General features: G+C 49.2%; 8 protein-coding genes across 9 annotated transcripts; 3 read left to right on the forward strand and 5 right to left on the reverse strand.

Annotated features, from left to right (window-relative positions):
• Positions 1–1476: 1476 nt before the first annotated feature.
• H257_12666 (hypothetical protein) lies at positions 1477–2238 on the forward strand (the record flags this gene model as incomplete). The annotated part of the gene is made up of 1 exon (XM_009839956.1): positions 1477–2238. One exon carries the CDS (start codon positions 1477–1479, stop codon positions 2236–2238), a length of 762 nt encoding a protein of 253 aa, XP_009838258.1.
• A 703-nt stretch (positions 2239–2941) lies between these two features.
• Positions 2942–3218, reverse strand: H257_12667 (hypothetical protein; the record flags this gene model as incomplete). The annotated part of the gene is made up of 2 exons (XM_009839957.1): positions 2942–2977; positions 3051–3218. 2 exons carry the CDS (start codon positions 3216–3218, stop codon positions 2942–2944), a joined length of 204 nt encoding a protein of 67 aa, XP_009838259.1.
• Positions 3219–6099: 2881 nt separating this feature from the next.
• Positions 6100–6821, reverse strand: H257_12668 (hypothetical protein; the record flags this gene model as incomplete). The annotated part of the gene is made up of 2 exons (XM_009839958.1): positions 6100–6199; positions 6370–6821. 2 exons carry the CDS (start codon positions 6819–6821, stop codon positions 6100–6102), a joined length of 552 nt encoding a protein of 183 aa, XP_009838260.1.
• Positions 6822–7003: 182 nt separating this feature from the next.
• Positions 7004–8345, reverse strand: H257_12669. 2 transcript variants are annotated; one of them, XM_009839959.1, is made up of 5 exons: positions 7994–8345; positions 7783–7939; positions 7554–7717; positions 7260–7504; positions 7004–7204 (listed from the first exon to the last, which is right to left on the reverse strand). In XM_009839959.1, the coding sequence occupies exons 1-4, from the start codon at positions 8126–8128 to the stop codon at positions 7409–7411; spliced, it is 552 nt and encodes a 183-aa protein (XP_009838261.1). In that variant the 5' UTR covers positions 8129–8345; the 3' UTR covers positions 7004–7204; positions 7260–7408. The 2 variants fall into 2 exon arrangements, with proteins under 2 accessions (XP_009838261.1, XP_009838262.1); XM_009839960.1 differs by having other exon boundaries at positions 7004–7504.
• Positions 8346–12706: 4361 nt separating this feature from the next.
• Positions 12707–14722, forward strand: H257_12670 (hypothetical protein). Its single transcript, XM_009839961.1, has one exon. It carries the CDS (start codon positions 12719–12721, stop codon positions 14528–14530), a length of 1812 nt encoding a protein of 603 aa, XP_009838263.1. The 5' UTR covers positions 12707–12718; the 3' UTR covers positions 14531–14722.
• A 1353-nt stretch (positions 14723–16075) lies between these two features.
• Positions 16076–16846, forward strand: H257_12671 (hypothetical protein; the record flags this gene model as incomplete). Its single annotated transcript, XM_009839962.1, has 1 exon — positions 16076–16846. The coding sequence occupies one exon, from the start codon at positions 16076–16078 to the stop codon at positions 16844–16846; it is 771 nt and encodes a 256-aa protein (XP_009838264.1).
• Positions 16847–17326: 480 nt separating this feature from the next.
• H257_12672 (hypothetical protein) lies at positions 17327–18150 on the reverse strand (the record flags this gene model as incomplete). The annotated part of the gene is made up of 2 exons (XM_009839963.1): positions 17327–17641; positions 17716–18150. The coding sequence occupies 2 exons, from the start codon at positions 18148–18150 to the stop codon at positions 17327–17329; spliced, it is 750 nt and encodes a 249-aa protein (XP_009838265.1).
• A 263-nt stretch (positions 18151–18413) lies between these two features.
• H257_12673 (hypothetical protein) lies at positions 18414–19401 on the reverse strand (the record flags this gene model as incomplete). The annotated part of the gene is made up of 3 exons (XM_009839964.1): positions 18414–18541; positions 18671–19118; positions 19174–19401. 3 exons carry the CDS (start codon positions 19399–19401, stop codon positions 18414–18416), a joined length of 804 nt encoding a protein of 267 aa, XP_009838266.1.
• Positions 19402–22450: the final 3049 nt, after the last annotated feature.

Below are 22450 nucleotides of genomic sequence, written 5' to 3' on the forward strand. Positions count from 1 at the left end.
TAAAGCAGGCTGGATTTGAGCCTAAGCTCATACCGAAAAGGAAATTTCCGTCCGCTCATGAAATAGGCAACCATGAAGGGTCGACGAGATCTAGGTATTCAGCCCAATTATATAGTGTATACGTAGTCTACAGACTGTCAATCAATTTATAAATCATTGGAAGTACGATAATACAGGAGTTGGGTACAGTGCTAACATTAGTGCGCTTCAAGCAAAACTGTACTGCACCTTGTTAACATGTAGATGTATGTTCAATTCCCTCATTAAAACAGTAGTACTGCACAATTTTTCAGAAAACACCTGCAATATGCGTGTTTATATGGGACTTGGTAAACTCACCTCTTTGTAGGGGTTAACTGTAAGTGCATATCAGTGGTTTGCTATCGCTAACCACTGGTGATGCGGTTAACCCCGGAGACTTAGTGTCTAATGTACTCATCGGTGGTAGGACGAAGTCGCAGATTACAGGGCTACTATTACGGGCTAAAAAGGGTATCCTGTATCCGGATGGTTGAATTCACAGTCAAATACAGACCGAAACAAAATTATAGACGCACCCCAAAATTCTCGAGTTTACAATGAAAACAATGGTTTAGTCAGCAACGATCAATCACAAGGACATTCAAACAGTGCTTCCGGAAGCACTGATTGAATGTCCTTGTGATTGATCAGGCATCCCATAGAATGACTTCAGTCATGTACCAGTATAATAAGTAAGTCCACAGAAAAATCCAATTTTCAAAATTTGGGGTGAAACAAAATTATAGACGCACTTTTTGATTCGACTAAAAGTAAAGAACTATTTAACCAATCAGCACTTTTTAAAGTAAACCAAATGCTTACAAGCATTTGCATGTCACATACATGACTTCTCGACACCCAAACCACCATTTCAGCATGCCACGCGGCAAAAGCATCACCGAAGACGAAAAGGGCCAAATAAAGGCGTATTTGACCCTCAAGAAGTCGTTACGTTGGATCGCCAATGCTCTGGGACGTAGCGACAAACTCGTACGTACCTACGTTGCCCATCTGCAACAGCCGAGGACGAGACGACCAAGCGAGCTGGAAGACGCGTCAAACTGACACGACGAGAGATCCGACGGGTTTTCAGGCTTGCGACACGAAAGGGAATGTCGTCTAGGGAGATTGCTGCGGCACTAGACGGTAAAGTAACCCAAATGACAGTAATTCGTGTGCTTCGTATGTCAAAATTAGCATTTCGGGTGAAAACGACAGTGGTACTCTCTTAATGAGGGAGTTATTCTGTAGATATCGCATATCCTTCGACACGTCCGAAGTGATAGATTTGACGCTGGATAATAATGGCGCACCATTATTATCCAGCGTCAAATCTATCACTTCATGTCACTAGTGACTCAGTATAGAGATGGGGACCACATGGAAAAACTCGTGAACAAAGTGAATTATGGTTCTGCGTTTCCAACTTGACCTCATTTTCCAATCCACTTTGCCATGGTCAAGTTCCTCGCCCTTGCTGCTGTTGCCGCCTTCGCGGCCGCCGATATTGAAATCTTCAACGGTACCGAAGCCCCCATCGGCAAGTACACGTACGTGACGGGACTTCGCCCCAACGAAACCGCTGCTTCGTTATGCGGTGCATCGTTGGTGGCCCCCAAGATCCTGGTCACGGCGGCTCATTGCGCGACGTATCCCTGGTCCACCTACGCGTCCATCGGGTCGCACTACTTGAACGGCGCCAAGGACGGCGAGCGCATCAAGATCGTCAAGCGCACCTTGCACCCCAAATACAACAAGGCCACTCGTCACGACTACGATGTTGCCGTGTTCGAATTGGAAACCGAGTCCAAGTTCCTCCCCGTGAAGCTCAACTGGGACGAAGACCAGTTCACTGCCCCGGGCGCTGTGTCTTGGGTGCGTGGGTTTGGTAGTATCTATTCCGGCGGGCCTGCATCCCCCGTGCTCTTGGAAACCGACGTGGTCATCTGGGAAAACTCCAAGTGCCACGCCGCGCTCAACAAGTACAAAAACTACAACGTCACGTCTTCCATGATCTGCGCCGGCGAGGGGTTCAAGGACACGTGCAAAGGCGACTCGGGTGGACCGTTGACGGTCACGCGCAACGGGGAAGAGTACTTGGTCGGTGTGACCAGCTGGGGCATCCGCTGTGTCCGCCCTGGCTTCCCCGGAGTGTACGCCCGTATCTCGGAACTCCGTGACTTTATCGAACCGTTCTTGCCCAAGGCTGCTTGCTAAGTTGGAGTGGTGACATATGCATGTATGTTGAAGTATGACGTTGTCATGTGCGTTAATCGACAGAAATACATTGTATCTTCTGTACAAACGCCTTCAAAATGATGTGTTGGTGTGCGGAGAAACTGATAGTTACTATTAATAGTACAGCCCTGTCTGTACCAGGGCACCGGAAGTGGAACAATAGTATAAGTTGATGTACATTAAAGTACTACCTCTGGCCAAGGATGATGAAAAACTGAACTTCCTCACCTCCGATTGGCCTGAAAATTAGTGGAGGTGAAAGAGCATTATCTGGGCATTCTCGTCGAATTAGTTGACTTGTTCATGGAATTCGCAAGGTGAGCCACCTTGCTACTTTTTAATACTTTTTAATATCCAATAAGAGTCCATCACACCTTGTTTCTTGCACACGATTGGCTATAAGACAGGAAGCAGAAGTTACTCTTTGGACACTTGAATCTTGTAGATTTTTGTGTGCTCCTGAGAATTCTGTACTGATGAGTTCACTCCGACTATATCCAATGTGGTTCTCCCCTTACAGCTAACATTATGTTGTGCGCTCAGTTCGGTCGCAATGCCGTGGGCCAACGCGGTGGCGAAGACGCCATGGTAGCACCCATCGCAAGTGCTGAAGTGGCGGCTTTAGCACTTGCGATGGGTGCCACCAAGACATCTTGCTCCACCTGCCCGCGCAACCACGTGATCACACCAGCAGGGAGATGTACGGCACCGACACGGACTGGATGGTGGAATGAGGGATGACCACATTCATTGGGTTAGTAGACAAGTGGTGATGTTACTGAAGTCTAGACCTGTTCAAATTGACCGAGTCCTGAATACCACATCGCTGATACGACCACGATGGCCAAAATGATGCCACAGCTTCCTTCTTCAAGGGCGGCGCCGACGAGGACTTCGGCCGCCTGCGCTCGGTCCGACTCTGACAAGGCCAAGATCTTCGAGCTCGTCCCACACCCCATCACATGCCAGGATGAAGAACGAGCACGTCGCATCCAATCTATATGATCATACACAGCCTACATAGTTATCTCAATGCTCCTTGCATCAACCGCCATCACAAGTGTAGAATATATAGCAACAGGGTGTGATGAATCTACGCAGCGATTTTCGTGATCTCACGATTGGACAAATTGGACAATTTTGAATTCGCAAGGTGGTCTGCCGTGCGAATTCCATAAACAGATAGACACATGAAAAATAAAAATCCACAATATGGTCGTCCGACTCGAATTAAACTACCGAATTTACCGTACATCTGTAACCCCAAATTTTGACCATTAAGTTGTAACCATGAAAATTTCCAATACTTTGTTCAAGATAAAAAAAGTCAGATCTGATTAAGCAAACTTGAGCTTTACCATTGACTTGTAACTACCAGCCATGATTGGATATTATTTAACCAGTAAAACCATGTTAAAATCAAATTTCAATTTGCTTCGGGATGGAATTGAAGGTTGTCGACATTGTTGGCTGCTCGAGCGGCGAAGGGACTCGAAGCTGCCCTGCACACGAGGTTTGCGGTGACAGTCTGGCCGTCAACGATGTGGTTGTGTTTCGATGCGAGGTCATGCGATTGAATACTGATGGGCTAGAAGAAACCCTCAAGGTTTACAAGATTATTGGTGCGGAGCAACTCTGCCATGTCGGCTTTCTTCCCCGTCGTTTGGTGAACACGAAAGCCAAGTATGCGAACACAAATTTGCAATTGTTGTAGAAGAGAAGACTACAGAGTCGATAACACTGCTTCGAAACGCAATCGATCGAATAGGTTCATTGGACTTGTAAGAGCTGTACTGAAGGACCACATTGAGGAGTACAATAGATCTTAGATAATGCATCAATGATCTACTTTGATGTTGAATTACATGTGTTATTCGTCGTCTTGAAGGGTTTGGAAGTAGTCGAGTACAACAGCCTCGACATCGGGTTTTGTGATCGCACGGCCGGGGTTTACCGTGCACGCCAAAGGGTTCACAGTTGCCTGCGAGGCAATGAGGGTCTTCTCTTTGACCCAACACGACACTTGGCCTCTCTGAACGCCGAAGGCCTTGCCTATTTCATAGAATGCCTTAGCAGGGCCAAGTGCAGCCTCGTAAGCTTGAATGACTTTGACTTTAAAGCGTAGGGATATGACCTTGCGCTTCCCTGTCTTGGAGCGGCTACGTGGTGGTTCTGCAGTCAGTTGGCCTGTGATGTGTATGTCGTGCACTTTGAATAAATGTGAAACCGCGCGAAACATTTTGTCCAATCATAGTTATTCAAATGCGCGGAAACAATAGTGGTACATATTGGAGATTCGGTATGAATTTCCGGACCCCGTTCAATCGAATCTCGCCGAGTGAATCGAGCACCAATCTCTCCCATTGGCCATTCCAAAATAACTTGTCGCTGATTGGCTACAATTCATATTCGAGTTTCTACTGGAAAGGGCGAAGTGGATATTGGCCAATCAGATATCTCAGCTCTATTTGTGCTCGATTGAACAAACCATGCAAAATTGGGAAATTTGAAGAAAATCGACAATATTTCAGCTTTACCATTGAGTTGTAACTATTTCGGAAACATTTTGGGGGTTTCAGATGTACGGTAAATTCGGGTACAGCACACAAAACTGCCCTTGTCTGCATTACTATTTACAGTGTTAACTGTAAGAAAATCTCACTGAGTTCATGGTTAAAAAGGTACTGCGCTACTATTCGATCACTTTGATAACTTCAAACACGACCAGTAATATCTACAGATCGCAGGTTACTTGAGTCGTAAAATCCAAATCGAACGTCTATTGTCAATTCTAACGTGGTGGAAGACAAAGTGAAAAAGATCGTATCAGTTACTATGGTCCTTTTGGTTGTTGCATTTCAAGCCAAGGAGCAGGACTGACTCACACTTGTCAAGAGATGTACCGAGAATAATAACATTCGATGCATCCGAGGGTATGTACTATACAGTGCGACGTCTAAGAGCAACTCCACCCGTGGGATATCGAATGAGCTTTATACGAATGTACAGTTCAAGGGATAAAGCTCAACTTACCCACCCATCAGATTTATTCTGGATTTACACACAGGTCGCCACACTCTGACTAGCTGCTACGAGTGCGGCAACAAATGAATCCCACATGACGACTACCATATTATTGAAATTAAAATTACGCGGTATTTACAAGTTCGCTATCGGCCGAGCGCACCCGTGAAAGAGACTAATCTAGCGGATGGAGTTTGTGCACGTTCAAACCGGGGTGGTTCGTGCAGCAGCCTCAGTCTGTCGGGCCTTCGTTAGTGTGCGGTGTGCATTGGGACTTGTCAAAGCCTACGGGTTTGCTATTGTGGTTTCGCCGGGTACCCTGAGCGGGCTACTGGCGCCGAGTGTGGTACATTGGTTTGCATGGAGGCCGTCGCGGTCCAACACATGGTATAGGACGGAGGTTATTGTGGGAGCTGACAGCGGCAATTTCAACGAGAGGGAGTAGGTTACTCGGTGTTGGGGGACGGCACGTGCTGAGTGAGTGGTGGTTGCGGTAAGCTGTCATGGCTGGAGCGTAAGGTCGACGAGAGGGTTATAGATATCGAGCTTCTTAGCCGTGACATGCCCTTGGTCGATATTCGTGATACCGTGTATGAAGTATGGAAACCGTACGTGTGCACCGGGTCAGTGCGAGATTGTCGGATACAGCGGTATGCTGTAGTCCGCATTGACAACCGTCGGTGTCGGCGAACGGTTTCGGCGGTGTTTCAATTATTTATCTTGAACGAGAAATTCCTAGATGTTCGGCCGGTGTGACCATGCCGTGTCGGTGGATGAAGACAGGCAGTGACGGATTGGGAACATGTGGGGTTTCGGCTAGATGGCAGCATGCGCCGTCATGTCGGTGGTGTTGAGGCCGTTGAATCGGTTGTACAGTGGGTCGGTCAGGTGCGCTGCAGGCGGACGCAGCCGTATGCTGTAGTGCGTGTTAACATACGTCGGTGTTGGCGAGGGTTTCGGCGGTGTCATATTCGGCCGGTGTGTCCATGCCGTGGCGGTGGACGAATGCAGGGTTGAGAATACATGTGAATTCAAGGGTGGACACAGTTGGTCCAATGAGAAGTCAGGCTTCGGGTCCGGTCGAACCAGATTGACTGGTTGGCGAGGCCGGTGTTCGTCGGCGGCCCGGGCGGCGTGAAGATGGGAGGATGGTTTCGCCGTAGGAAATGAGCAGTGTACATTGAAGGGATCGAGCCCCGGAGGACAGAACATGATTGGGGGCTCGTGTTGGTAAACAGAGGACCCCATTCGAGTGCCGTTATAAACGGCAACGTTGCCTCGGCTCGTTCCTTGGTCATGGGTACTTGGTGGTCCATGACTTCGTTCCAAAACTTGAGCTGATCCCGTAGTTCCGCTGCGTCGTCGGGATGCTCCTGCATGTAAGTAGCTACACGAAGGCTGCCCGCAGACATAGCTTTCTGGTTGCCCGCGGCGAGCTGCCTGTGGCCTAGGTCCGTTGCAGCCGGGTTTGTCAAGGTGTTGGCCAGATGGGGCGCAATGTGCACGACCAGGTATAAACGGGAATTTACGACTACCATATCGCATACAATCTACAGTAGAAATCTATCATGTCGATGCGCATGCCTGTTGAGAATGTTGGTCATAATCTGGAGCGATCGCCTCGAAGTGCATCAGCATCATATCCATGGTAGACATAAGTTTTAGGAATTACATGTTAGAGAACTCCACATCGAGTTTAGAAGGTAGACACAGGAAGCTATGTGAGCCATTCATGTTACCACAGATATCAGAGCCTTAACAACCAGTAATCTATTCTAGAATCTTCTCAATTGGCTTCACAGCCTCTCGCTCGCCTCTGTCCTGTTCGTCCTAGCTCAACAGGTTATGAGCCCAACCGAGATGAGCCATGATATGATGTCTGCGATCAAGATGTTCATGGAGGGCAATTTGAACGCTTGTCCTATCACGCTCAAAGGACGCATGTTGAGCAAGAGTCTCAAAGCCGTCTATGATACCGGCATCCAACCAGCAGCAGAGCTGGCTATTACGGCATCCGCAGTCGATGCCAACGACCCACGACCACTCCGACCAGTCCGTCGTCGACCTACACCCCCGAACAAGATGGATATGCCCTGGGCAACCTCCTTACTTGCTGCTCCGAGACTCAACAGCAGTATTTCGCCGATGCCAAGACGTACGTTGAAGCAAGGTGCGCTCTGAGCATCACGAACCCAAAACACGGGTTGACCGCCTCGCCACCCTATCCGAGTACTTCAACATGAAGTGGAATACCAAGCAAGAGTCCCTACCACAGTTCCTGGAACTATACGAGATCGTCCTGCAGAAGCTCCGTGTGAGTGGTTACGCTGTCCACGACGCCATGGTGGTGGACCGGCTCCTCGACATGCTACTGTGGCAGATTCCCCCTGTGACACACCAAGTGGACTCACTGCCCCGAGGCCAAGGCAACAACCTAGCCACTGTCCGTGTCATCCTGGAATGTGAGTACAAGGCCCCCGTTCGATCCGGCGCTCTTACCAACCCAAGGAGCGACAACAATGGCGAACGCGCGCTGACAGCACGGGAGCAACCCAATAAGATGGGTGGATGCAACTGATGGGGCAATATCGGCCAGTGGGAATTGGAATGCCGGAACAAAGCAGCCGGCAAGCCGATGCAAGAATACGAAGCCCCCCTACAAGAAAAGTCAAGGTCGCCACCAAGGCCATCAAGAAACGGCTAATCATACACAAGACGATGGTGGGTGGACATTCACGGCTATGGATACGGAAGACTCGGACGATGCCCAACAAGACGCCGTTGTCTTCCACACCTTCGACTTCCAAGGCCAAGTCCTCATGGACTCTGGCGCGTCGTCCCACATTACTGGAGACGCCACGAACCTGGCCGACGTACAGGCCTACCAGCACGCTGTAGTCGTCGTCAACGGCGCAAAGACGCACGCAACCAAGATGGGTACGATGCGCGTAAGCGCCAGTGAAGGGGCAACGCTTGTCATGCAGACGTGCTCCTGATCGACAACATGCCGTCTACGTTGCTATCCGTTACGGCCATGATGCGAGCCAACTGAAATTTCTCACTCACCTTCGACGCCATGGAGTGCAGCATCAAACACGACGAGACGACCATCGCCACCGCCACGCAGGACACTAAGAACAAGGTGTACGTCCTCGACCAAGCAAACACGTACTCGCATCCGCCGTCGGATCCGAGTACTCCTCTAACGCCTTCAACGAAGCACTTGAGGAATCGGGTGTCGTTCACGACACGTCTACGGCATACAATCAATGGCAAAACGGGATGGCCGAACAAGCTCACCGTTCCATTAAGGCGATGGCCATGTCCATGCTCTCCCACGCCGGTCTCGCCAAACCTTGGTGGGTCGAAGCGGTGAATACAGCGGTGTTCATCCAGAACCGCGTGCCGCACGGCTCCAACGCCACTATGACTCCGATACAAGCCTTCATCGGCCACAAGGCCAGCCTGGACAAGCTTCGCGTGTTTGGCTGCGTTGCCTACAACATGGTCAATGAGCCAGAAAAGAGGAACAACCTCGACCGAAGGCCACCAAGTGCGTCATGATGGGGTATGCAGAACACCAGAATGCATACAAGCTGTACCACTTGGACCAAAAGAGGATGGTTACCATTGTTCAAGTCCAGTTCCGCGAGAGCGAGTTCCTTGGCGAACGCGCACAAATCGACGAGTACCTTATCACAGCGGATGCCGACGACGACGATGAAGATGGACTCACTGAAGGGGGGACGTCCGCTCGCCCAGCCACTGCATACGTGTCGACGCCATACACACGGGTACCTTCAAGGAGCGCGGCCGCAGCGCCGCCAGCCAAGCGAAGTCATTTCAAGATACTGCCACTGTCACGGCGCATCTCGGACGACCTCTACCGAACGAGGTTAGACTTCGATCAATCCGAATTGGGCACACCAGGAAGGTCAACGCTTACCTTCGTGCCATCACCAGCCCCAACAAGCGGCCGCATGTCCATGACGATGGACGACTTCAACGCAGCCGCGAGCACCAACAGGATTACCCTACGTGACAGAAACACGATCACGACGCCATCCAGATTCATCGACGAACCTCGGCAACCCAACGACTCAGTTAAACGTCCTCGACGACTTTACCGCACTACGTCGTCCAACGAGTGCGACGAATGGATCAAGGCCGAACTACTCGAGCTTAAGCAGCACCGCGACGCAGGGACATGGAGATCGTCGACCTGCCTGTCTGACGCAAGGCTATCGGCTCCTCGTGGACATACGCCAAGAAGACCAACTCCAACGGCGACGTTGTTCGATACAAGACTAGTGTGCAAGGGTTACAGTGAAGTCGAAGGCATCGACTACATGCACACAAACACGTACTCACCGGTGGTCAAGATAGCCACAATTCACACCTGCGCCGCCGTAGTCGTTTCCACGGGTTTCATGATCCTCCAAAGCGACGCCGATACCGTCTTCTTCCAGGCACTGATGGAAGAGGGTGTTCTGCTTTACGTCAACCAGCCGCCCTGGTACGGCGACGGATCAAGGCGCTGTATGGCCTCAAGCAAGCGGCCCTGGCCTGGTTCGATCACTGCCGCAACATTCTCCTTGGCCTTGGCTTCCACCAAAGCCAATTCGATCCATGCCTCTACATGCCAGGGTCAGGGGAGAACCTGGAGGTGGTGTGTACCTGTGTTGACGACTTTCTTGTGATGGCTAAGACGGCCACTATGGCCAACAAGATTCTCGACGAACTCAAGACGAAGATGAAGCTGGAGCGTCAAGGAGACGCAGCCTACTTCTTGGGCGAACAGAGCAAGCACATCGACGTGCGCCACTACTACGCCCGCCAACCCATGGGAATCGGCACCATGAAGTCCGTCACGTCGGCACCGCCGACCAACTTGCCGACGTCTTGACCAAGGTGTCCACGAAGGACGCAATCATGAAGTGCAAGAACGCGGCAATGGATGTCTCACCAGTTGCCACCAATTCAGTTGAACATGCCTAACTATTCCCAAATTTGAGTGGTCAAGCACATCCGAATAACTATCCGGACGACGCGCGACATCATTTGGAATGGCGGCGGGCCGCCCGAGCAGCCCTTGTACCATCCCCCTTTCGAAGAGGAAGTCCAAAACAGCCCCAATCCGTTCCAGGAGCGGAAGTCCAAACGACCCAAACTCCAGAAGTCCACGAACCTCGACTACACTTAGCCCGAAGGCCTCCAAACGTAAACAGTATCCACCAGTACCCCTGTCACCCACCGCTTCCAGGCGCACTCTCGCGGACTCTGGACCTCCAACTGCCCAACGGACAGTTCAGAAAACGACACCAACGCAATCGTTCGCTGATTCCGTACGTAATCATAGTACTCGCTACCCTCCCACTAAGCACGCTGACACCCCGACCGACCCTTCTCAACTCGAAGCTCATGCATATTGCAAACACCCATGCCTCACTGACAAGGCACCGTTCCGAGCACCGACCGCCTATGAAACGAGTATCTTGGATGCGATCATTGCTGGTAGCCTTACCCTAGATCAACAACCAATTTTTTTCAGGCAACTCCTCCCCCCGACGAAATTGCCCTTTTCCACGACCAAATGCGCGTCCATTTTGGATACCTTCAAGTGTCCATTAACGTGTCGATGAAGATCTCCGCGGACATGGCAAGCCCAGCGCTAGGCCCCCAGTTTTTCCCTACCTACCTGAAGCAAGACGCCATCGCAGAAGCGGAATGTGATAACCTCCGCAGAGACATGAATTCATGACACCTCCACCCCGATGGACGTAAACTCATTGTGGTGTTCAACTCAAAGCCAAGGCAGCCGTCTGGCGCGACCGCCTCCTTCCATTTCGCCAATTAATGTGAGGTATTTGGGGTTTCATTTTGATTGGATAATTCGTTCTGTGACACACTAATAACGACGTTGCATTCTGTACTTCCCAGTAGTACACTACTGCAGTACCTCTGTTTGGTAACAAATGCAGGCAGGCGGCTCGAAAAATCATTGAGTTCTACTCTGATTGGCCTATAAATCGGTGGTAAATGTATCAAAAGCTCAATGATCAGTGAGGTATTTATACATTTTTTATATTGTCAACACTGGAGGAAATATCGCCAGGGGCTATTTCTAGTCGTCGCTGCGGCCCTGACGCGGTCGGTCCTGTCCTCTCTGGGACATCGTTGATGAGTGCTACTCTTGATGCACTAAAGAATTCTTTGTCTCAACTGCGCCTCCGTGCAACTTCTCAACACAAACACAATGTTGGGGGAGCAGTGGACTCCCGGGCAAAGCTTGGTGGTGTATTGAGCAGTTGGAGGCAAAACTAGAACTGAACTACTCACTAACTGACTAAACTAACTCTATACTAACTCTAAGTCTAAATCCCCTTTTGGTCCCACCAATCAACGGAGCCTAGACCCGGCCTTTCCTGACCCTAACCCTTCCTGCTCGCACCACACACCGCGCCGCCCGAAGCCGTCCACCACAGACCGGGCCTGGGCGCCCAAATGTCTCCAGCCAGGCGCGTTGAGTGGGTGCTAAGTAGTAGTTGATAGCTACTGTATCGACGGCCATCACTTTGATTGGAGCTGCCCGTAAGTGCGCGAGCGGGGACACCATTCAGAGCACACCGAATGAGGACGACATTTTCAGATTCTGACTTGTGTAGCCAATCGTTAGTGTAGTTATGATTATAGTGAAAATGCAAACAACCACAACAATTCTTCATATCTCAAGCGCAAACTCGCCACGATAATTGTTTGGATTATCGCCTTACTGCAGGTTGCATACCCAAGCAGAGATTGATATTTTCGATTGACCAATCAGATATACTTCATACATACAGGACATCAAAATAAGGGTTAGTATGAATGTAACAAAAAGGCCAAAATCTTTGAATTCAGACTATGAAAAATCTCTGGATCCAAACTTTGGAGAATTCACGCTGTCAATATTTTGCCGTCGTTTTTCGCCAAAAAGAAGAAAGAGGTTCGAGGGACTGCTGAAAGTTGGCAATAACTGAGAATCATTGAGTTCCAGACAGTCAGGAATATATGGCAACCAAAGTCAACGAATTACTTTGAACAACGAAATTTTCGAAATATTAAGTGGGCAAATGTTGGGTTGTGATCCAGGCCCACCCTATACAGAATTGCGAGTTTTCTTTCCAAGTTCCCACTACTGCCGTTCGCTACAACCTCATCGCGACATTTCATTGGCTAACATATAATCCGCAGAAATGATAGGGAAAACAGAACCAAGATTTTAGCTAATCAGAGACAAGATACTTCAGAGTAACCAATCAGGTTCTGCTAGAATTACAGCACGAGATTCGATTGGGGCGGGGTCCAAATCTTCAAACTACACTGGAAAGAATAGTGTGATTACAATTACGATTCAAGCGATATGATTGGCTGGGCCACTCCAAATTGCCACAAAATGTCGACCGATGTCCAAGCCGCCGTCGCACGGCCGGATTGCACTCATCGTGCCAACTTCGATCACAGCGATGCCGAGAGCAGCCATACAGACCAAGCAACATGCATCGACCTCACGGAAGACGACGGAACTGCCGCGTTGCCAGCGTTCCTTTGGCAGGACAAAACCGTTCGCCGAGTCCCCGAAGGATGGGAGTTTCCAGCGTATCCAATGGACGAGATGTGGTTCATGTGGTTCCTTGGAGACGTGGACGACGATTTCCGTGTGATTTCCCCCTTCCGGTTGCTTTCAAGCGACGACTTCGACGATGCCGAATCCCAGCTTCGACTGGTGACGACCCAGCAACGCATGTCCCAACTCATGGAGGTCTTGCCTACGATCACGGAACGAGTCACGACGGGCGACGACCTCGCGGCTCTCGCCCGGAAGGACGTGGCCACGTTTGAAGCGCTTTACACTCGGGCATGTAGTGCTGTCGATGGAGAAGCCACCAAATCATCCACCTCATTCATGGGTTCAAACACTCGAACGACCACCGAGGCCGATTTCGACGCATCTTCCAATCAACTAACTAGAACGAGCGCCGCTCTGCCGCCAACATGTAGTCCACCTTACGACCCACAAACTCCTCCATCACCCTCGCAACAACAACACAGCCAACCCACGACAGCATACACGAAGGCCGCGCACACTCGTAGCTCTGCTCCGCATTTGTCATGCACTTCTGCTTCTGTCAAAGCCCTAGTGCCAGACTCGGCGTCCCCTTCTTTGCATCAACCAGTGCCGGATGTCGATGCTACCGTGCTGGCTGCTTCTGGCAACATTCGTGCATCAAGCTCGGCAGTGCTAGACATTCCAAGCCTAACCACATCGTTGCCCCATCTATCGGTCACTCCACCAACCACTAGAACACTACGCACGGAACCTTCCCAATCACTTGGATCTAGCCCGCTCTATCATGCCAAGAATCGACCCACAGTCATGGTAATGGCGGCGGCATCGGGTTTGTCTGCTGGTTCGGATGAAGGCGCCGTATCTACCGCAATGCCTTGCCGTGAGATGTGGAGACGTTGGTTTGTAGGCCACGGCGCCTGTGGTCCCCCCTTGCGTGACATGTCTTGTCAAGAAGCTGGCCTGAGTGCGCTCAGCTACCAAATCGTGCACAACACCATGCAATGGCTCTCGTATTTGGCCTCGCTTTCCCCTTGTACCCCCAAAGACGATGAGAGTATTTCTGCCTCGATCGATGACGTGGACGCCAGGTATGACTCGGCTATCCACCGGGCACCGTCCGACCTCTCGACCGCCACAGTTTACCAAGTCTACCACGTGCTAGCCAAGTCCATCGTTCGACAACACATGCAAGGGAATGGTAGTACTAGTACTAGTAGTACTACTAGGTTGCCCACGTTCGACACGTTTCCATTGCTGTCGCTGGCCCAAGTCTGGCTCCGATGGTTTCATCCTATCAGTCGTTCGATGGCATATGGCCGGCGCCGTGCGTGGGAAGCGTCGGCAGTCTCCACAGACCGACTGCATCATGCCCAAACCATCGTGGACGCGCTTGTGGCCATCGCGATCGAGTATCGGTATACGTCTAGCGTCGGCGACTTGGAGGCCAAGACGGACGCCCAGCTCATGGAGATTTTGTCGGACGTGTTTGCAACGTTTCAAAGCCGGTGTTTGATCAAGCGACGAGGACGCCGCCCATCCATCAACTCCAAAGTTACAGCGTTGTACTTCGCCATGAAACGAGAAGACGCGAGGCCGCCCAAGCGCCGCATGTTGTCGGACGGGTCGGACGACAGCTAAACATACCCATGCCATGATCGCATGTGTATGTGGGTGGGAAGGGAGCGATATGGCGGTTGTGGAAGCGAAGTGTTTGGGATATTTGAAAAAGCATGGCAGTGAATTAACTTGAACAAATCGCATCGCATAAAGGGATTTATGTTTCCCTCATTAAAACAGGAAGGATGAGCCTGGATGTAAAAAAAGGCCAAGGATCCAATGTTTACCAAATTAATATTTCGAAAATTTGGTTCAAAGGAATTCGAAGAATTTGGTTGTCATCTATTTTTGACTGTTTGGAACAAACTGATTTCGAAAGAAAATCTACGATTATCAGTTATTGCCAACTTTCATAAAAAAAAGTCCCTCCAACCACTTTTTTTATTTTTTGCCGAAAAACGAAATATTTGGCAAAATATAGAATTCTCCAAATGTTGGATCCAGATAGAAATTGACAAAATATTGAGGAATTGGCATCCAGACGCACGAAATCTCGGAAAATGGAATATTTTGATTTTGCCAACTCTTCTTGGGAATACAGCCATTTTATGCCAATTTTTGAGGCTTCCAGACCCATCCTAAGAAATCGTAAAAAAACTGAAAAATTATCTGTCTGGATCCAAAATTTAGAGAATTCTACATTTGCCAAATATCTCGTTTTTCGCCAAAAAATATCTAAGAGGTTCAAGGGATTTTTTCTGAAAGTTGGCAATAGCTGAGAATGGTAGATTTTCTTTTGAAATCAGTTTGATCAAGACAGTCCGAAATAGGTGACAATCGAATTGTTCGAATTGCTTTGAACCAAAGTTTTTGAAATATGAATTGGACAAATATTTACTGTTAAGGGAAGTAATTATCCCGTCCAGATTTACTGTTTAGCTTGTACTCATGTAACGTCGTATTGTTTTAATTCCGGGGTTTGCGTTATATGTATTAGGATCCACTAGGTTCATACGTTGCCCATTATGGTTTACTTTCTCGGACGTAAAATAACTTGTTAATCCCACTTGGAATTGTTGGATTCGGGTTAAAACTCGTCAAGAACGACAAGTTTCAATACTTAATCAAATTACTAGTATTGATTTTGGCTCGCACCCTAACCCATTCGGTCGGTTTACCCTCTCGAATTGCAGAAAACATTGAAACTGATTCCCAACTCAGTCTCCTTAACAATAAATCCCCTAGTCTAATTGTCGAAGTATTGGCCCAGTCAACATCTTGACGAATGACCTTCGCGATCACTCAACACGCGATTGATTCACTTGCAGTGGTAATAGCGCAGAATCCCATCACGGATACTACAGTAACGTTGTCAATGGTTGATTGCCATTCCCAGCCATTCTGCGTACCTTTCGCTAGTCACTAGGTCGTATAACTAGGCCGAAGTGTTGAAGGGTTGAAGCACGTTTTTTATTCCATAGAAAACTGGATATTCAATCAACAGCGTCTCATTTTTACCTTTTCGATATTTATCCAAAGTATTGAACTGATTTGGTAGCACATAGTCACAAGAATTGCACCGATGACCCATCGTCATAATTCAATTTTCGCGGACAACAACACAACATGCAACCTGTACCTGTGCTCATGGCGACGCTCGTGGCGGTGGCGAGCGCGGCTGTGTGGAACTGGACTGAAGCGCCCATCGGACAACACCTCTTTGTGACGGGGTTGCGGGGCTCCGCAGCGTCGGAGACGCGTTGTGGTGGGGCGCTGATTGCACCGACGGTCGTACTGACCAGCGCGACGTGTGCCTGGGCCACATGGGTGTCGGTGGGGTCTCATTACTCGGTTGGAGACAAGGACGGCGAGCGCATTGCTGTCGCCAACGTGACGGTCCACCCGAGCTTTACTTTCGACTCGAACGAGTTTAATTTGGCGGTGTTGGAACTGAAAACCCCCAGCTCGGCCCCCCCGATTCCCCTTGTTTGGAGCGCCGATGCGACCAACAACTCCCCACCAACCTCCACGTGGGTCTACCGGTACGGTATCGCGTCCAAGTCCGCGGCTCAGTTACCCAAGCATCTTCTGCAATCCAACACCCGCATCCTGTCCAACGTCGAATGTGCCAAATTCTACGGCAGCTCCGTCAAAGACTCGTGGTTGTGTGCAGAATCCAGTGTCAACCCCAACGACATTGGCGGACCGTTGACCGTCGTGGACGCGCTCAACAATGAATTCCTTGTCGGGGTCGCCAGCTGGGGCAAAAGCGGCAACGAACCCGCCGTGTACGCTCGCATTGGCACTGCCCGCGACTTTATCGAACCGTTCGTGTTCGAGACGAACGGAACCAACAGCACGCAAAATCTCGGCACGATTGTCCTTCCTCAAAAATAGCACCCTTGTGGATGTGCCACCGTGGTCGTATCATGCATGTTTTCAACGTTGCTCCTGTAGTAGCTTTCGTAATCTACACGAGTAATCAACCTTAACGTGTTATTCGTGATTCCAATCAAATGCGAACTGGGAAGATATGCCAATCGCAATTCCCCGGTTAGTACCTCCTTAACCGAGTAAGTACTTCTAGTCAAGTTCAATAAACATTGACCAGCTCATACGAGGTCGGAGTTCCGCTCAGACTACTTTATCTATCAAACGAGTCCTTATTTCAGCTACCACAAGGCAACATCATGGAAAGCATGCCTAACCAACTCTGACGCAATGCACAATACTAGTATATGAAAGGTCCGTTCCATTGCTTAAGCCTTACTCGCCCCTTCACATTTGGTTACTCGCCCCTTCTCACACTGAATCCCTGCAATATATCTTCACTCATTCACCTCCACCACACACACTTACGTCAATCCATCCATACGCTCACGCCATAGTCGTGTCGTTGTCTGCCAACACTTGCGAGAAAGGTCGCTTTTTCAGGTCAGTTTTCGTTTCGTTCATGCAAAAATGCAACGACGCCACTTTCGATTTGATCGAGGGGTGGGACCCTCGTCGTCTCTGGAGGCATCGGACCCGAAACGGGGCAAACACTGCCTTCAGAATGTCCATCAAGTTGCCAGCCGACTTGGTTTCCAAGTCCGCGATGCTAGACACGAACCGAGATTCGATCGCGATGGCGGCGACAGCTTCCACGGCGCGTCGGGCGTGATACAATCGGTCCATGGAGACACGAGTGGCCTCCCAGTCGTGCCATCAGCCATATGGAATGTCGCCTTGTCGACCGCCTCACGTCCAAACCACTGCAGCCAGACTTGGCACAGCGACAGCGACGGAAACAACTCGAATTTGAAAAATGCGTCAGACTTGCAACGACCGTGCAGGGAGGACGACTTTGTAGGTGCCACCTGCGCCAGCATGTCGTGAACGGCGTAGACGGTGGCATGTGCATGGCATATGTCGATGGGGGCGTGGAAGTGGCTCACAGACCGGTGGAGGGCCGCGTCGTAAGCGGCATCCAGGCCACTAGGTCCCATGTCCACCAGGGCAAAGTACGACGCTTCCATCGAAGCAGTTGAATCATGATACAAACGCGCGAGCCAAAGCATGGTATTACGCACGATTTGAAAGCTGAGCGCAGATAGGCCAGAGTCTTGGCGTGATACGAGACGGATGGGACTGCGCATGGAGCTCCTCTCGGCGATAAACCAGCGCTTCCACATCACTCGACAGGGAATTGCGGTGGACATGGCGTGACCGAGGTCGGATGACGAGGGCGCGTTACAGTAGTCTAGCTCTGTTGACTTCAAAATTCCAGGCAACACAGCGGCGCCCCCCGATGCATTAAATACATCCGATGCCTCTACTACTTGTTCAGGGGGAGACCTGGCAGGAGCTTCGCCAGGCGTCAAGTCAGACACGAGGGCATTCAAATCAGCGGGAGTAGATAACCCCGACTCCAAAGGTGACTCGATCCACACGACAGTTTCTGTAGGTGGTGGTCGCTTAGTATCTAGGCACGGGCTAGATCGAAGTGTTTCAGGGACATGGGGTGGTTGGATATGCGGCGGTTCACCAACAATTGGGACGATGTGGTCAAGCTAGAGGGGAAGTCTGGCACTGTCGACTCCAAGGCGGGAACTACAGGGGGTGCGGCATCATGTGACACATCATCAATATCCCCCTCGACTTGTATAGCGTGAGCATGGACAGTTTTCTGTGACACTGTCGCGATATCTGCCTCCACTTGTTTAGCAGAAACCTCAGTACCAGCCTCACCAACAGCACCTAAGCCCTTGTCTGATGCAATGTCCCCAGACGAGTCCATCAACACGGCAATTTCTGATGGACTATTGGGATGGAGGAACGGGCTGAGTCGACGTGGTTGTGGCTCAAAAGGTTGGGTAGGTGGTGGGGCAACCTCGACGGCGTCGTCCATTGTTGGTTGGGTGGCAGATGTGTCGAACGTACCTCCTGTTGTCGTAATACTTGACGTCCGTACTGAAGGAGCAGCCGTACAGGTCGGGGATGGGGGCGATTTGAAGGCTGCGCCATCGACAGCACTGCATACTCGAGTGTAAAGCGCTTCAAACGTAGCCACATCCTTCCTGGCGAGCACCGTGAGGTCGTCCGCCGTCGTGACTCCTTCCATAACCAACGGCAAGACCTCCATAAGTTGAAACATGCGTTTCTGGGTCGCCTCCAATCGAAGCTGGGACTCAGCATCGTCAAAATCGTGAGTGGAAAGCAACCAGAAGGGGGGGAGAGCACACGGAAATCGCTGTCCACGTCGCCACAGAACCACATGAACGACATCTTGTCTCGTCCATGGGGTACGCTGGAAATTCCCACCCTTCGGGGACTCGTCGAAGGGACTTATCCTGCCAAAGGAATGCTGGCAACGGGGCAATCCCATCGTCTTCCGTGAGGTCAATGCAAACTGCGGCTTGGTCGGCCTCACAGGTATCGACGTGATCGGAGCTAACAGGAATTGACTCCATCGTACTGTTAGGCTCAGCAGTGTTATCAGCATGCATTAACAACAACATGGTCGATACTTTTGTTATGTCGATTATTCGGATTACTTTGTTGACAATCCAATCGTACCGATACAGCCGTGGTCGCATATGGTAGATACTACTGTAGTACTACTAGTAGTAGTAATTAACATGTATTAATAAATAAATACTACAGTACTGCACCTCCAACTTTTCCCCTCATGGAGTTATAAACCTGTCTGAATACTTTCAAAAATATTGCAAAATAGAAGAATCTGAATATACATCTGAAATCAACGAATCCAATTGGCTTGAATACACATAAAAGAACGAGTTGATAATAACATTTCAAAAAGCAAAATGGAAATTTCAACACTCACAGTCAAGACTAAAGCGTACGGATACATCTGAAAATAACCGTAAAACCAGAATGATTTGAGCACTAGGTAAGACGATCTAAGTGAAATCATAATTATGGAAATATTCACATAAGCCGCCCTACTATATTTCTCTACATGACAACAACCCCCTACTAAAGAACCCTATTTTCCCTTATAGTGGCTTGAAGGTCGCATATGCAAATTTAGCGTGTTGAACAACCTGCGCATCCCAAAAAACGCTGGTTACAAGCCGAAAAAGCAAGACCTCTACAGGATACAATGGTCTGTAAGGATCATTTTGGCAGCAGAGAACAAGCAATAAATATTCGATGTGGCCAAGATGACGGAAACGTCCCCGCGTTGCCGTCGGCGATGTTCCGAACTCAATATGGAATGGGCAAAGCTGGAGGCATCCTCGTCACTGGGTGACTGCACCGTACTGGAGGTGCATTGCAGCATGGCTAGTTACTGCAGCCAACTTGTCCGTTTGTGGGACACCCAGGAGTTCGTTTTACCCCAAATGCAATACAGATCATTACTTTGGGGTAAAGCAAACTCTTGGCTATGCCACAACTAACCAAATAGGTATTGGCGCTCAACGAAAGCTACATTGCTATTTGAGGTTGCATTGATTGCCACCGAGCCTAACGTTATGGTTCGTTTGAGGTACTGTATAACCGAAATGGGCGTTACCCCAAAGCAATGTATTGACGCAAACTTGCTCGATACTCATATAAAGATACCTTCACCATATATGACACTTCCTTCTTAATGGCACAACTGTACGGATTTGGTCCGAGTACAGTAGACTGTACAGCATGCGCAACTCTGGATGCTTATGTTATATTTACAGTTAGGGAAATATTCTGTCGTCGTATCGTCCTTTTACTCCCAAATCACAGCCTTTTACACCCCAAGGTAAAGCCTAAAACGATGCTATGTACGTAATCATTTCCCTTAATGTTCCTTTAAAATGGGCCATGCCATTACCACAAGACTTATTACAAAAAAGTAGTTTAGGGTCAGGTTTTTTGGAAAACACATGGGGTGGTTTTTATGAGGGGGGAGTTTTGGATTATCATTATGAAGACATTTCTCCGCGAGGGCCGATACTAGAACTACATGTTATGGAACCGCTTCGCCAATTGTAACGCGCCTGCTCGACCAGGGCCGGTGTGTAATCTTCGGTTTTTACTTTGCTCAACGCTTCCTTTAAGAAACCGATGCTCTACCACTGAGCTATTTTCCCGTGGCCGTGTGGCGTTGTTAGTGTGTCAGACTGCCGAGTCAAAGGTGCGGGTTCGAGTCCCTGAGACAACATCACTTTTTACTAGTACTACTATAGTAATACTAATGCATCCGTTAAAATGGTCCATGAATATAGGGATAAAAGGGGAAATGATTTTCCCTACCCTTATGGGTTTCCGAGGCCTGTGTACGACTACGTCCACATCGATGAGAAATGTTTCCACGCGACGAGGTTGTTACCTGTGGCCGCGAGATGCTGGTTCTTCGATGCTGTCCCAGCACGACCTTGACCAAGTGATGTGTGACCTAGCGGCCCAGACGACAGAATATTTGGAGATGAGCGACATCTTCAGTGCATTGGAATCTCCTTCCCATCGAGGACTAGGTGTACTGAATGTAGATTTGACTAACAGTAAAACTACAAATTCTATATTAGCTTCAGCAGTCAACAAGCAATATTAATATAAAATATACTACTGTTATTATATTATCTTACAATTAGTATGGCAACGGGTAATTATGTATTCTATTTGTGAGGTCTTTGTTTTGGAACATTTTTGAAATGGCAGGAGTAAACCTATCTGGAGGTATTAATAGTACTACACTACGAAGGGATATCAGTTCGTCGATTAATAGCGATATCAAAACCTAAACCTAACGACCCCGTATGCCTTCACGATCCTAACGTGACTCGATTCAAACTTGTACAGTATAAATCACAACCGCCGTAACTTCGCAACAATCACAGCATCTTTTAGAAGCGCTCTGCCGTCGATTTTCCGATAAAAAACAACGTACGTACTACGTAGTACCTACCATACTCCGGGGTACTTGTTATAGAGGTTGTATTATTAATAATACTTAAGATTTACGGGACAGCTTTTAATATTAATACCAACCTTGGATACTATGGTTAATATAATATAATTGTTGAATCAAAATGTGGATGACATTGGGATGAAATTGGATGAAGTTGTGGAATGAAACCTGAAGTAGTGACCAAGCCTTCATTTGGCCCCGAGCGCCCGGGAGGCCGTCTGCGCAACCACGGCCGTACGAGAGCGCGGATCTAAGCTTCTCACTTCACCGAATGATCTATCTTTTCTTCTTGTCGGGCAGCGGCAGGTAGGCCGTGCCGCTCTCGGACGAGACCTGTATGCATGACCTAGGAATATCCTAATCTACTCTCATCTCTACTAATTAGGATATGACCTGATATTAATGTTGGATGACGTTGGGATAACACATGATACTAACTACTTCCTCTGTCCCATATTACTCGTCGATTTGACTTCTCATCGACCCCAAAAATCCATTTCTTTACCAAACTCGATGAAATTTATCATTTAATAGAGAGCATAAAAATCCATAGGGACCAACCATTGGCTGTCAAGAGCGAAACTTGAATTTTGGCGCCCAAAATC

This window comes from Aphanomyces astaci (genome assembly GCF_000520075.1).
Source record: "Aphanomyces astaci strain APO3 unplaced genomic scaffold supercont1.42, whole genome shotgun sequence".
NCBI classification, from domain to species: Eukaryota; Oomycota; class Saprolegniomycetes; order Saprolegniales; family Verrucalvaceae; genus Aphanomyces; species Aphanomyces astaci.